This window comes from Macrotis lagotis, chromosome 2 (genome assembly GCF_037893015.1).
Source record: "Macrotis lagotis isolate mMagLag1 chromosome 2, bilby.v1.9.chrom.fasta, whole genome shotgun sequence".
NCBI classification, from domain to species: Eukaryota; Metazoa; Chordata; class Mammalia; order Peramelemorphia; family Peramelidae; genus Macrotis; species Macrotis lagotis.
The window spans coordinates 135,952,904-135,969,052 of NC_133659.1; the positions used below are offsets into that span (position 1 = coordinate 135,952,904).

The 16,149-nt window shown below is 34.9% G+C and overlaps 1 protein-coding gene across 4 annotated transcripts in view; it reads right to left on the reverse strand.

Moving 5' to 3' along the window:
* Window positions 1-16,149, reverse strand: part of LOC141513238 (cation channel sperm-associated auxiliary subunit epsilon-like) — a 193,916-nt gene that overhangs the window by 80,600 nt on the left and 97,167 nt on the right. For all 4 annotated transcript variants that reach the window (XM_074222866.1, XM_074222865.1, XM_074222867.1 and 1 more), the window contains one exon: window positions 4,564-5,047. In XM_074222866.1, coding sequence (XP_074078967.1) covers window positions 4,564-5,047 — 484 coding nt within the window. The remainder of the gene's footprint in view (window positions 1-4,563; window positions 5,048-16,149) is intronic.

Genomic DNA, 16,149 nt, shown 5'->3' on the forward strand with positions numbered 1-16,149 from the left:
ATCAAATGAAATGACAACATTGAGATACCATACCAACAATTATGGAACACAGCTAATAGACATTCTCAGAAAAAAAATTAACATGCCTAAATCCTTTGATCTAAAAAAGAGGGAAATAACAAATCAATGAACTGGGCGTATTATAGAAATAATGGTGACAATTAAAGAGATTAATAAAATTAAAAATAAAAACCCACACACAACATTGAATTGATAAATAACACATATTTAGTTAGTTTGAAAAACAATTAGTAAAAATTGGCCAATTTTTTTGAAAAAAAGAGAAGAAAAACAATTTTTGATACCAAAAGTAAAAAAAGAATTCATAACAATTGAAAAAGAGCTAAAGGAAATTTTTAGCAACTATTTTGTCTAATTATATGCTCATTAAATGGATAATTTAGAGGAAATTATTGAATACTTGGAAATACATAAACATATTTAGAATAATAAAAGAAATTCTATTTTAAAATAACACAACATCAAGTAAACAAAATTTAACGAGTCAAAAGTGAACGCAGAAAAACCTTCCAGAACATATGAATTCACAACTGAATTTCATTAAACAATCAACATTTTTCAAACAAAAAAATTACAATTTTTTTTGAAAAATTACAATATTACATATTATTTGCAATATTAGAAAAGGCATCCTTTGAATATCTTAAATTATGCATATGATTTTGATATCTAAACCAGAGAGACACAAAACAGAAAAAGAAAAGTATAGACCACCAATAAACATTGAGAAAATATTTTTTAAAATTTAAATTAATTTTTTTCTTTTCCAAACTGTTTTTCTCTCTCACTTTCTATATACCCTATACTGCAGAAGGCCATAGTATAAGTAAAACATTACTATGCATTCTCCTATTTATGCGTTTTTTTTCTCTGAAGGTGGTTAGCATCTTCCTCTATAGAGCATTTTTTTAAGGTTTTTTTCAAGGCAAATGGGGTGAAGTAGCTTGCCCAAGGTCACACAGATGGGTAATTATTTTTTTGTTTGTTTGAGTTTTTTTTAGGTTTTTTTTTTTTTTTTTTGCAAGGCAAACGGAGTTAAGTGGCTTGCCCAAGGCCACACAGCTAAGTCTGAGTGTCTGAGACCGGATTTGAACCCAGGTACTCCTGACTCCAGGGCCCGTGCTTTATCCACTGCGACACCTAGTCGCCCCTTAGTGGGTAATTATTAAGTGTCTGAGGCCGGATTTGAACTCAGGTATTTCTGGCTCCAGGGCCAGTGATCTATCTGCTGTGCCACCTAGCTACCCCATCAGATTTATTCTATGCAAAATATTACTGTTACTGTATACAAAATTCTCTTGGTGCTCATTTCACTCTTTATTATTTCATGCAAATCAAATTTTTTTTTAAAAATCAACATGTTCATCATTTCTTTCAGCGCAGTAGCATTCCATCACCATCATATACTACTTTAGGAAACAACCCTGATAGTGACTTTCATAGGTTAAAGGATATACACAGTTTTATAACTCTTTGGCTAAAATTCTAATTTGCTCTCCAAAATGGTTGAATCAGTTCAAAGTTTCATCAACAGTTTACTGGTGTCCCAATTTTCTTATATCTCCTCCAACCTTAGTTATTTCCACCTTTTATCATTTTAGCCAATCTGATATGTAATGATATCTCAAAGTTATTTTAATTTGTATTTTTCTAATTTAGAACATTGTTTCCCCATGACTATGCATGACTTCGATTTCTTCATTGAAAAAAATTCCTGTTCATACCTTTTGACATTTTCCAATTGGACAATGATACATATTCTTTTAAGTTTGACAAAACTCTCTATAAATTTGAGATTTGAGACTTTTATCTGAGAAACTGAGAAACTGAGAAACTCCCATCCCAGTTTCCTGTTTTCCTTCAAATCTTGGCTAATTGGTTTTTAAAATAAAATCATAGTTATTCATTTTACATCTCACAAAACTCTCATTTATTTATAAAATTTTCTCGTATCCATAAATCTGATGGATAATATGGTCCAAGTTCTATTTTACTTATGACATCTCCTTTTATACCTAGGACATGTATTCATTTTGACCTTATCTTGGTAAATAGTGTAAATTATTAGTTTATTTCCAATTCCTAGCAGACTGTGTTTGGATTTTCCCAATAATTTTTAGCAAAGATAAATTCTTTTCCCAAAAGTTTAAATCTTTATGCTTGTCAAAAGCAAGGTTATTATAATATTTACTCCTATATAATCTAATTTTCTTCTACTGATCTACCTTTCTATTATTACCCAGTAACAAATAATTTTGATAATTACCATTTATAATATATTTTAAGTTTTGGTACTGCTAAACTGCCTTCCTTTATATTTTCTCCATTAATGCCTTTGATTTTTTTTTAATTTTTAAATTTTTCAAATTTTTCAAATTTTTTTTAGTTTTTTTTTGCAAGGCAGTAGCATTAAGTGGCTTGCCCAAGGCCACACAGCTAGGTAATTATTAAATATCTGAGTCCCATTTTGAACTCAGGTACTTCTTACTCCAGGGTCAGTGCTCTATCTACTGTGCTACCTAGCCTCCCATCTTTGATATTCTTGACATTCTTTGATATTCTTTACCTTTTGTGCTTCCAAATGAATTTTTCTAGCTCAATAATATTTTGGGTGGGAATTTAATTGGGATGGCATTATAGATTAGTTTAGAAAGAATTGTCATTTTTATTACATTGACTCTGCCTATCCACAAACAATATTTCTGCGATTATTAAAATCTGAATTTATGGGGCAGCTAGGTGGCGCAGTGGATAGAGCACTGGCCCTGGAGTCAGGAGTACCTGGGTTCAAATTCGGTCTCAGACACTTAATAATTACCTAGCTGTGTGGCCTTGGGCAAGCCACTTAATCCCATTTGCCTTGCAAAAACCTAAAAAAAAAATCTGTATTTGTATAAAATTTTTACTTGTTTAAACTTTTTATTTATTGTTATTTTATTTTATAATTATGTTCATGTAGTTAGTTCCAGGGTTTGCTTTGACTTCCTGGTATTTTATGCTATCTATGGTTATTTTAAATGGAGTATCTCTTAATATCATTTTTTTAAGGTTTTTACAAAGCAATGGGGTTAAGTGGCTTGCCCAAGGCCACACTGCTAGGTAATTATTAAGTGTATGAGTTCGAATTTGAACCCAGGTACTCCTGACTCCAGGGCCAGTGCTCTATCCACTGAGCCACCTAGCCGTCCCCTTAATATCATTTCTTTCAGGATTTTATTGGTAAAAATATAGAAATGCTGATGATTTACATGGGTTTATTTTATATCCTGCTTCTAGGCTAAAATGATTGTTTCTCCTAGCTTTTTAACTGAATCCTCTAGGATTTTTCAATTATATTATCATAGTCTAGAAACAGAGAAAGTTTTATTATGTATCACATTGCCTATTATGATTTCTTCAATTTCTGAGAGCTAGAACTTGTATTTCTTGCCAGTGAATCCAAGTTTCTGATTCTTGCCTTGATACTTCTAATTGGTGATTGTTGAATTTCTATTCAATAACATTCTTAAACATCTCAACTGAACTTTCTAGTCTAATTCTCTTGGTAAGGATCCTGGTTTGAACTAGATCCTTCTCTTCCAATGCTAAAACAAGGCAAAAACATGTGTCACACACAACAAAAAGCCATCATCATCAATTAACCATTCCAGACAATGATTGTTTAGAATGTAGTGAGTTCTAGGTCTGGAGTTAGAGGTTAAGTGATTAACCTAGAGAATTAGAAATTCCCAGTATTGTGAGAGTATTTGTCAAATTGGGTCATGTTAGCTTCCTGAAAGACATATTGCATGAAGAACAACATGAAGAAGAATTGCCTTTTTGGCCTGAGATCTTTTACTTTCTTCTTAAAGTCAGAGTAGGTCATGGCTATAAATGACATCACATTACACAAATTCTAATTGTCCTTCGAGGACCATTTCTAGATCCATTTATTCCATGAAGCTTCTCTTTCAAACCATAATGATATCCCTTGTCTGAACTTGTATGGCACTTATATATCTACCACTCCTTTTAAGATTTAGATGTCAATTCACATGTTCCAAACAAAAAGTGGTATGAGATATGGAGAGATCCTGCCAATGTATTATTTTTATGACCTCAGCATGCCATTGAACTTCTATGTTGCAATTTCTTCATCTATAAAATGGGAATAAAAATGTAAAATCTACCTCATAAGAGTTTTGGGGAGAGAAAACACTTTATAAACATTAAATAAGATGTTACTTTGAATTTTTATTTTTTTCAACTAGCCTATAGCTATAGGAAAACAGTCTTTATAGTAGGTGCTAAACGAATGTTTTGATTGATGACTGATATATCTGCTCCATAAAGGAACCAATTTTCATGTATTTCCATTTACCATTACATAGCATTAATTCTGTTTTTAAATAATAGAGAAAATATCAATCTCACTGAAACTTTAGATGTCACGAAAGACTATAGTAATTACCTTGAAAAATGATGACCAGTTCATAAGAAAATACTTAAGAGTTTACCTAATAGAATCATTAATTTATCTCTTCCAAGATAAAAATACTTAACCTATAAAAACTTGGTGAATGATGCTATTATGTGCTACAGCTGATAGGTCATTATTTCCAAGAAATGTCTTCAGTGATCCACTCTGTGTAAAATTTTGATAGCTGTAGTAGACAGTCTTGTTATCCCATAATAAAAAACTTGGCAATGCTGAATACATGAATAGTGCATTCAATTTACTTCCATGAGGGAAAGTCATTGAAAAGTCTTGTAGTGTCCATTTTAATGTATCCTCACTATAGAACACTAAAAACAGCATATCTTTACGGCCCCCTGCTTGACGGAGAGATAGTATCAAAGCAACTCCAGTTGGATCTGAGGTATAAGTAACAATGTTTATAGAAACTAATTTCAGCATATTTTTGTGAATATGCAAAAGATTCGAGGCCTCTTCAAGATTTAATATTTTCTTATATTTTAAATCATCATATCCAAGAAAGATTTCTTTTGATGTCCATATTATTAACTCACTTAGTTTTAGTCCTTCCTGCAACAAAATTAAAAATATTGATCATAGAAATGCATTTATTTTAGAATTGGTTTTAAGTAATTATTATGTTCTACATTTAAAAATATTTCAGTATAGACAATGGAGTAATGACTTGCCCAAGGTTACACAGCTAAGTAAGTATTAAATGCCTGAGCTAAGATTTGAACTCAGATCCTCCTGACTCCAGGGCTGGTGCTCTATCCAATGTGCTACCTAGCTGCCCTAAGATATGTGATTTCAACTAATCTCTGACACTTACTACCTGTGGGACTAAGGACAGGCCACCTAACTTTCCTGAGCTCTATTACTTCAAGTACAAAATGGGGCTAATACCTTCAGTAGCTATCCTCCTCAATGGTTATTGTTTGTAGCAAATAAAATAATATAGTTATCCCTTCCACATCAAAGGAATGAGGGATGCAGCACTCTTGCAATTTGGAAAATCATTGTAAAATTTTTTGGCCCTCCTTTCATAACAGGAAAATAGTCTGAATTAAGAGGGTCTTAAAAGATAAAATATATTGACATTATACAATACTGTAAAAATACTTTATTAATTTTGGGGTTTCTAAATTTTTTTTTCTATGTTGTCTGCCAATATTTGCCCATCATTTATGGCTTCTGCAAATTCTCCCCCCCCAAATTCCCATTTAATTTCTCATACCAAGTCATGATATATTGAAACCATGATGAAGAAAGTCATGATGTGGAAGGCATAATTCTCCATATAAAGTGTTTCTTAAGCATAGACCACTATATAAACTATTATTATTTCCATTTTTCCTAATAAATTGGATTTTAGTAATACAGATTCCAATTTATTCTCCTGAAATTAATTTGGTGATGGGACTCGTTGTTTTTGGCTATTAGACATACAATTCATCACTTTGCTCATACATAATGCCTTTCCAGGTTTATAGGTCCTTACAAACCTTGTGATTAGTTGGCATAGTCACTAAGAACTCAGCTGTGGATACCTCCATGCTATTTATTATTTTTTTTCACATATGATATGTAATTTTTTATCTCTAGCAATGGCAATAGTTTAAACAGGCCTTCTCTCCTTCCTCTGCATTTCATCCCTTGGCCTGGAGTGTCACTTGTCACTGCTGTCAACCATAGTCAATTTGTGTGGATACCCCCAAATTAGATTGTTTCTAGAGAGCCAAGATACATAAATATTGGGGGAGAACCAAAACAAACAGACTATAGGTATAGGGTACCTTATAAGATATGGGAAATTTATGAAAGTCATCCAGGGTTCATGTTCTGGTTCAGTTCCTTTGTGTTGTGTGAGGCTTAGAGGTCTCCACTTTATCTGCAAGTCCACTATAGTGGATTGGGAGAGAGCAAGGCAAGGCAAGCTTACCTCATTATCTGATATAATCTAGGATTTCTTATTGTGAAACGCAGAGCAACTAAACTACACAAAGTTAAACTAAAGCAGAAAACCATGATTTGTGATTTGACTAATGAAAAAGCAAGGAGGGAGAAGTTCCAGGAAAAACTATCCATTGCTGATTGGCACTGAAATGTGGTCATGATCAATGTTCTACTAAGGAACTTAGAAACAGATAACCCTAAAAATAGGAATTTGGTGGATGGGTATTCTAGGGCATGGATTTGAGTAGGGCAAGAATGATGCCAGAGAAAGACTTCCTGAGCTAAGGGCTGTTGCCCTTGTGGTCTTGGAGATTGGAAGTCATGAATACCTTTACCATTAGGGATTGTAGAGAAGTTAGAACTAGGAGTCTATGTAGGTCAAAAGGGCAGGATAACACACTGTATTTCCCCAAGTAGAAAACACACCTTAATTTTAGGGACCAAAAGTATTATATAAAGTTACTGAACTCATTTTATTCATCATAAAATTTATAGAACTCCTTATCACTGTCAAACTCCCATTCATTAGCTCCTCATCTGTGTTTGATGACAAAGCACTGTCTTCATATATTGCCTTATCCTCAGTTTCATTTATGGCATTTGAAAATGCCACACCTCTTAAATGACTTGACAATGATCTCAATCTCGTTATTATCCCAGGATCTTTTCACCCAGGTACAAACTTCTCCTACAGTTGCTTTCTTCACTCTTCTTTCTAGTGTCATACTGTCCCCAGAAGACTCCATCCATTGTTTCATTTGTCTTTCATAGAAGCTTTGAAGGGTTCGTTACTGCAGATGTCAAGTGGTTGGACCTGGGATGTCAAGCCTCCAGATATGATGGAAAGTTTTGTTTTTTGCTCTGCAGCAATCTTCTTTGTGTTTGTTGTCATGGGTGCCCTGAACTGATCAAGCACCCATAGGGCAGATTTGCATAAGAGCTTACCTGGTCTCCTGCTCCCACCTTTCTCAAATCAGATCTTTACTGCATCCTGATCTATCCAACCCTTGTTATAAATATGGAACAATCACTGCTTGAGGAATGGCTTTTGGCATTGTTTTGTGTTTGAAAATCAGCATAGGCGGCATATCAAACTAGAACAACTGTATACCTTAATGGCTCTTTTCATGTCCACTTGTCTTCACAATTACAATTTTCACCCCCTCTTACAATAGTTCTGTTACTTGAGATATCAAATTGAAGAAGGACTTCATCCACATTTGCAATCTGTCCCAACTCAAATTGATGTGTTTTCTGACACTGAATAACCAAACAATGAAATTCAAGGACCTTCTACTCATAGCTTTCAGGCATCTTTTGGGCAAGTCTGGTGCATGGACGCATGCTTATTCCATTCTGTTTCATGAACCTGAATTGTGTCATTTGAAACCAGTCACTTCTTTTTCACCAGCAATTATTCCGGCCTCCTGCTGAACCATCTTTGTGAACACAGGAATTTCAATGGCCCTTTGCTCTTCTATCCATCTCTTCAATTCCATCTCTAACTCAGGCCATTTTGCTGCCTTGCCTCTCATGGCCTTTTTCTGCTGGGGCATTTTCAGTAGGATTTCCTCTTTCCGTGGCCAGTCTCAGACTGTTTTCTCAGTTGGAGGAGAACCAAACTGATGTTCAGCAGCATGATTTCCATTCACTTTTGCAAACTGAATCACTTTTAACTTGAACTCAGCACTGTAGGAAAAATCATTTCTGAGCCATTTCTGGGCAGAATGTTGCAAAATGAAATCCATGATACCAGTAACAAATGCAAACCAACAAGTGTAAAGATAACAAGCATGAAAAAGCAGGAAATACAAGTAAAAAACTACAACCACTGCATAAGATGCTCCCAGTTTTTAGACCCCAAATTTTTTTTAAAATGGGCAAGTTTTATACATGGGGAAATATAGTACTTCACTAAGAAGGTTTGTGTTAATAATGGAGTAGTGAATTTACTTCAGGAAATAAGAATAGAGAGGATAGGCCCTAAAGAGAGAGGTAAAATAGAAGTAAAGAGTTTCTAAAATCTCTGGGAAAATATAATAGGTAACTACTATCTCTGTGAAGATAGTAAAGGAAAAAACATTTTTTTTTTAAATTTCTTTTCCTCATCTAAGAAGTCAGGAGTAAGACTTCCCTCTTCTTAGTCTTAGAGTGAAAAGGTATTCATAGCCAGAAGTCTGTGGATAGATCTCAGTGGGGAGTAGGGGGAAATAACAATAGTCTAAGAACTATGTTTCAACATAATTGGTTTTCTTTGTAATGCTATGTATTTTATGTTATGCATTTAAAAGCATTATTCTGAGAATAGATAAACAATGGTTGGACTCCTGGTATAGAGTGCCAATCTTGTGATTCCAGTTTTAAGTTCCTCTCAAATGCATCCCTGTTCTCCATCTCTGACAATGGTCAAATGTAGAAAATGATTCAAGATATTAATAACCTTGAGACAGACTTTTCTCTATCACATCTCATAGGAAAGGGAAAATGAACTTGTATAATACCTACTTTGTGCCACAAAAGTCTTTTTATTCTCACAATAATCCTGTATTGTAGATGCTGCTGTTATCCTCATTTCACAATTGAGAAAACTAAGGTAAACAGAGATGAAGTGATTTGTTCAGGGCTACAGCTAGTGAGAGATTTGAACTCAGGTCAACCCAGTGTTCTCTCTATTGAATCAAACAGGTGCTTCTAGAATATTAGCACAATATGACCTGCTAGGCCACAGCCCCTCTACAGATAAATACAGAATCATAGAATTTGGAATAGAGAGGGACTTTAGCAGCAATCTAATTCAACTCATTTCTAAAAAGGAAATTCCCATTACAATTTACCCAATAAACTGTTATCCAACCTCTCCCTGAAGACTTCCAGTGAAGTGGAATCTATTACTTTTTTTTTTTTTTTAGATTTTTGCAAGGCAATGAATGGGGTTAAGTGGCTTGCCCAAGGCCACACAGCTAGGCAATCATTAAGTGTCTGAGACCAGATTTGAACCCAGGTACTCCTGATTCCAAGGCTGGTGCTTTATTCACTACGCCACCTAGCTGCCCCAAATCTATTACTTTTTAGAGCAATTCATTTCACTTTTGGGCAGTTCTAATGGTTAGGAAATTTTTCCCGACATCAAGTCTAGATGTACTTTTTATATAACTTCATTCCTTGACTTGCCACTTTTCTCCAAACAAATAATTAGAAAATTTGTCAGGAGAAATCAAAACTATTACTTCTATTTCATATGACAACCTTTTTTCTCCTAGCTCCTTTTCTGATGTTTGACAAATGTCTTCTTAATGATGCATTCTAGAATATCCTGAGGAATCCGGACTTTGTTCTCTTTATCCTCCTCCTCCTTAAAAAAATTAAGACATTTCCCACTCTTTATCCTTGTAATACATTCCTTGTTTTACAAAACTTTTCATGTATTACTGAAAAACATCTCAGTAATTTCATTTGCCAGTTCTTGCAGTAACTGGACATATAGGTGGACTTGAATTTATCAAAGGCAACTCCCTTACCAGAAGGGATGTTCCCTTACAAAATCTTAGCTATTTGGGGTATCAACTCCCAATTATAATCATTTTATTAAGTCTTTTAGTTGCAAAAGTTATTCTTGATGGTTATTTGAGGATCACAGTACTTGGCATATAGTTGGCACATAATAAATGCTTATTTCTCACCTTATTCTTTGACCATTCATTTGGCCATACTTTGCCCATCTTTGAAAATGGAATAATTGAGTAGCTTTGCTTTCTCTTAGTTGTTAGTTATTATTATCCCATCCATTCTAAGCAACAAAGTCCTTTCTATATAGCCTTTCCCCTTGAGTACTGAAATTATCAAGATATTAGTTGCTTTGAAGGACAACTGAGTAAAGATCTACTTGATGAACATTTATTGAGTTCTATGGTAAATGATGACCTAAGAAAGGCAAAAATACAGTCCTTTCCTTTAAGAAACTTATATTCTGTTGGACAAGACAGTAAGTAAACAACCAAATATCTGCAAGATATATACTCTGCATTATTGATGGAAGGTGTTCATAAGAGAGAAGGCATTAAGCAATGGGGTAGGTGTGGAGATGGAACCAGGAAATGTCTCTTATAAGTAGGAGGAATTTGATCTGAGTTTTGAAGGAGGATAATAAAATTAAAAGGTACAGATGAGGCACCATTCTAGGTATGGAGGGATAAAGACATGGACAGAGAAGCTGAGAATAGGTCAATGTTGTGAGAACATAGAATATGTGAAGAAGAATAATGAAGAAGAAGACTAGAAAGGTAAGAAAAGGCCAGGCTATTAAGAACTTAAACTGACAAAACAAAAAATTTATATTTGATAATGGGGTACTAGGCAGCCACTGGAGTTTGATGAACAGGGGCAGAGATGACCTGTCAGACCTAGGTTTTAGAAAAATCATAGAAGATGGATTGGAGCAGGAGAGACTTGAGGAAGTAGATCAGTGATATGGTTATTGCAATAGCCATTCCCCAATTAAGAAATTGTGAAAAGATATGAACAGACAGTTTTCAAAGCAAGAACTCAAACTATTTCAAATTAGTGATAATTAGAAAAAAACAGGTTAAAGCATTTATGAAGTTCCACCTCCCAAACATCAAGTTGAAAATTGACAAAGGAAAATGACAAATATTTGAAAATCAATGAGAAAAATAGGCGTATTAATTTTTATTAGGTCTAGTCATGACTGGAAAGCAATTTAAAACTTTTCTCATTTCCCCTCCCCAACTCTCCCCTCCCCCCAAGATACTAAACTCTGCATTACTATCACTACATGATGTAAAAATCCATAGAGATAAAAGAAGAAATAGAACCTTTTATACGAAAGTATTAACAATATTCTTTTTTGTGATGGCAAAGAAATTAAAAACTAAGAGGATGGTCATTAATTAGTGAATGGCTAAACAAATGATGGTATATGATTGTAGTGGAATGCTATTGGGTTGTCAAGAGATGAAGAAGATATGGCTTCAGAGAAATCTAGGATCACTTATATGAACAGATACACAATAAAGTGGACAGAACTAAGAGAACTATTTGTACAATAACAACATTGTAAAGACAAATAGCTTTGAAAAGACTTTTGAAAGACTTAAGAACAATAATCAATGTAATGATTCTGTGGTATCAGAAACCAGATCATAAATCTTGTTAACCACCTCCCAAAAGATAAGCGACAGACTTAGAATACAGAATAAGATATATAAAGCTGTTACTGCTGTGTCAACGCAATAGTACAGATGCCTTTTTTTCTTTTTTTATTTCAGGATACAATACAGTAAATTGATTCTATCTTCCTTTTATATCAGGAATCGCAGAGAAATTCTGCCTATTTGAGGGATGGTCAATGGATATAGAAAGGACTTTTATCAAGGTTTTGTATTACTTTTCTCATTATTATGGTTGCTGGTAATAATGTTACTAACAATAACTTTTGACAAACCAAATCAGTTGCCTCGATTTCAACAACTTTTATAGATATTATCTACCACAGCATTGTCTAATAGAATGTTCTTTTATATATGGATTGGACTCATTCCTTCAAAAAATCCTTTTGTTGTTCTTTAGTCTTTTCAGTCATGTCCAAATCTTTGCAACACTATTTGGGTTTTTTCTTAGCAGAGATACTGCAGTGATCTGCCATTTCTCTCTCCAGCTCATTGTATAGATGAGGAAACTAAGGCAAATAGCATTAAGTGACTTACCCAGGATCATAGTGTTAGAATCTTGAGAATAGATTTAAATATCTCTTTTCTTTTGGGTGTGCCAACTAGCTGTTGTGTCGAAACCCTTCTCAAGACTTAAATGGCTAAGTGAATTCAAGGCTAAGGCCACTGATAACAGCTTTCTGAATTAAAAAAATATGAAAAGTTCAAATTTCTCCACAGGCTGACTAGAATTGGGCAATACAAAAATAGGGATGCTACATTCAACTGTATCCTTTCCACTGAAAGGGATACAGTACCCTTTCACTGAACTTTGTGTCTCTCCTCCCCTTTTTCTCCTCAAAGCACAATAAGGGTCTTCTCTTTGTAAAATATTGTCTGAGTAAAATAGTTTTTCATTTGTAAAATGAGTTTATTGTTTAGAACCAATAAAAAGAAGACAGAATTGGTTTGGGAATGAAGTCCTGAAAACCGAACAATGTGCAAACTCTTTGGGAGATTTGGGTAGATAGAAGGTTTCAAAATGATTGAATTGGTTTGGAGTTGATGATTTAAAATTAAAAATTAGGTTTTAATAATGCATGAAGTGCTATTTAATGAAATCCTGTCATTTGTTGGCAATATCAAATATAGAATTTAGGTCTGTTTCCTTGTATCTGTTTTTTTAGTACCATCAGAGACACCTCTTCATAATGTCAACAAATCTGGATAGAACGGTTTGGATGAGAAATGTATCTTTTCCATTCTCAAGCTATACATTGAAACACAGTCATAGGAAACCACCCTCTTCCAAATCTTAGTATCTCTGATGAAGCACCTTGAAGCTGAGAGAGATGCCATAAACTAGGGTGCTTTACAACATGAGTCTGACAGCTCAGATTAAAAGAGACATGCCACAAATTAAAGCATGTAAATAGATGATAATATAGGAGCACACAATCTCGTGGAGGATTCAGTAACATATCCCATTTTTTTTAGGTTTTTGCAAGGCAATGGGGTTAAGTGGCTTGCCCAAGGCCACACAGCTAGGTAATTATTAAGTGTCTGAGGCTGGATTTGAACTCAGGTACTCTGACTCCAGGGCCAGTGCTTTATCCACTGCGCCACCTAGCCACCCCAACATATCCCATTCTTATAGATTACAGAAACATATTTTGTCTATGGTGTTGCAACTTGGAAATATCAAGTTTTCTAGAACAGTTTACTTTTTGAGGCATTAGATCTGCACAAAAATTAAAATGAGTTCAATGGCAGTCATCCTCAAGGATAAAAATGCCATTAGCTACCACCTAGATTATCTAGAATGACTTATGGAATGAACTGCATATCATTTCATGAGATATCCTGTTAGGTTCCTGTTAGGCTAGCTGCTCAGGAAGTGTTAGGTTCTTCTGGCTAGCTTATCCTTACCCAGGCAAATGTTGAAGGGGCGGGAGACAAGAGACACAAGAGAGACAAGGATGATAAGTTCTCCTAGTTCTCCAAGATCTCCATTTATTAAACCAAATACAAGTGCTTAAATATCCTCTCCAGTCCCTGGTCCACTCCCATTCCCGTGGAACTCTACAATCAACCAGTAAATAACACACTGGTGCTAGAGGACACCAGGTGATGAAAGTTTACGGTACTCCCACACACAACAGTCCCTTATAATATTTAACAACTCTCCATTTTCAAGCATGTACTGGTAATCTTGTTGACATCCACTAACTATAACTAGATAATTAAGACCCTCAAAGGTCTCTATTTATAAATAAACAACTCCCCCCCTTTCTTTTTTGCTTTTTTCCATTTTAATGAATATTCATTCATTTTATGGTCCTATCATATAAGAAGATAATATGTGGTCCTATCATATGGAAGATAATATGTGGAGTAGATACTTTGTGAAAGGAAATACAGTATAAAATAATTATAAAGTACAATCTGGAGGCAGTAGGTTATTATAGTGGCATTTGGCGTCATTTTCAGTAGACTTTAGGATCCAGGCCTAGTGGAGAACACCTGTAATCCCAGCAACCAAGGAGACTGAGTCTGGTTCTCTTTAGTTTGGGAAAAAATGCAGAAGGTTAAGTGAATGTCTGCATTTTCTTTTCTCGGTTTTTCATCTATTGTTCTTACTTGGTGTTTGAAATAAATTTTGTTCTTTTTTATTGTACTTTAGCTCTTCTAGGAACAATTTACTTTTTTTTTCCTTTTGAAGGCTTTGTAATCTTTTCAAATCATCATCTTCTGAGTTGGTGTATTGAACATAGGAACTTTTTTATGGTTAGATTCCTTGTTGCTGGTGCTTGTTCATTTCTGCCTATTTCTTGATTTTGGACTTTAGGTGACAGTTGGGCTCTGCTCACCTCTGGGAATTGGGGAGAGGAAGAGGTTTGGTTGAGCTGAAGTTTGGTCACTGCCTGTGCTCTGATTAATCTTTCACAGGTAAGGCCTCAACTCTCTTGTGACTGTAACCAATCCTCTGTGACCCAGAACTGCAACCAGGAACAAACCACCCTGGAACTGTGATCCCAAACTGGGTCATGAGCAAACAGTACTACCAAATGGTACCTTAGTCTGAGCCAAGTATAAGTGAAGAGGATGCTTGGCATTTTTTTTGGACTGGGTGTTCCCTTGCTGTCTCTGAGGGTCACAGGCCAGTGTTGCTGTCATTTCTGGTGGGACTTTAGCACTGCCATATTCTTATCCAGGCTCCACCTCAGTGTCTAGAAATCACTCTTTCTCTTTTCTTAAGTTGCTCTAGGCTAAAAAAAATGACTCACTGGGACTTTTTGTTGGCTTTGTACTCAGAATTTGATTTGATGTTTTTTCAGTTTTGTTTGTGTGTTTGTTTGTGTGTGTGTGTGTGTGTGTGTGTGTGTGTGTGTGTGTGTGTGTGTATGTGTGTATGTATTCTGGTAGTGTTGGAAGAGTTTGGAAAAAATGCTAGTTTTTCTCTGCCATCTTACTTTCACCTCTGGGTGTTTAATAATATGAAATAATAAGGGCTAATATTTGGGGATACAATACTGAAAGTACAAAGCAAAAACAAAGTATAAACATGGATTTCAATCTACTGATAAGTCACAGTTACATAGACTCAGAGCTTCTGTTTACCTATTTCCTGACTCTCTGGTGGCACTTTCCTATGACTTGATCTCAGAGTCCTTTTTTGGCTGAATGATAATTTGCCTATACCCTCAACTCAATTAGGCTTTCAATATTATCATGAAGCTGCTATACAGTCATTTTCAGTTATATCTGACTCTTCATGACCCTACTTGAGATTTTCTCGGCAAAGACACTGGGTGGTTTCCCATTCCTTCTCCAGCCCATTTTATAGATGAGAAAATGGAGGCAAACTAGGTTAAGTGACTTGCCCAGTTTGAGGCTAAATTTGAATTCAGAAAGATGAGTCTTTATGACTACAGGCCCTGTACTACATCCCTTGTGCCACCTAGTTGCTCCATTATCATGAAGAGTTGCATCAAGGGTTATCTTTTTTTTTTTTCGGTGTGTCATGGATACCCTTGCCAGTACTGTAAAGCCTATGGGTCTTTTTGCTTTTTTCAAAAGAATACAATTGAAATACATAGCATTATAAGGAACAGAAATTATATTGAAATTAAGTTATCAAAATATTTTTTAAAAAGTTCACATTTAAGAATTCTTACTCTAAGCTGTATATTGGTTTTACTCAAGCCTTGATTCCTTCTAGTCCAAAGGTTGATATAATTTGTTAAAAGTTTCCACTCAAGGATTGGCTCCACTTTTTAAATTCTTGATAATGACAAGAGTTTATGAAGACAAAAAGTTTTGTTCTTGGTATGTTTTACTCAAATTGTCCTTGTTTCACACTCCACTAAAGGAAGCACCTAACTGCAAACTGGTAATATTTCACTTTCCCCTGACTTGGGCATAAATGTCAGTGCACACCAATGCCAGAGTTCATTCTTCTTGCCTTAGAGCCTATTCAGAGCAGTGTCAACCTTATGCAATGATCTCAATGTTGCTGTCAGGACAGCGGAAGATGCCTGAATGGTGTAG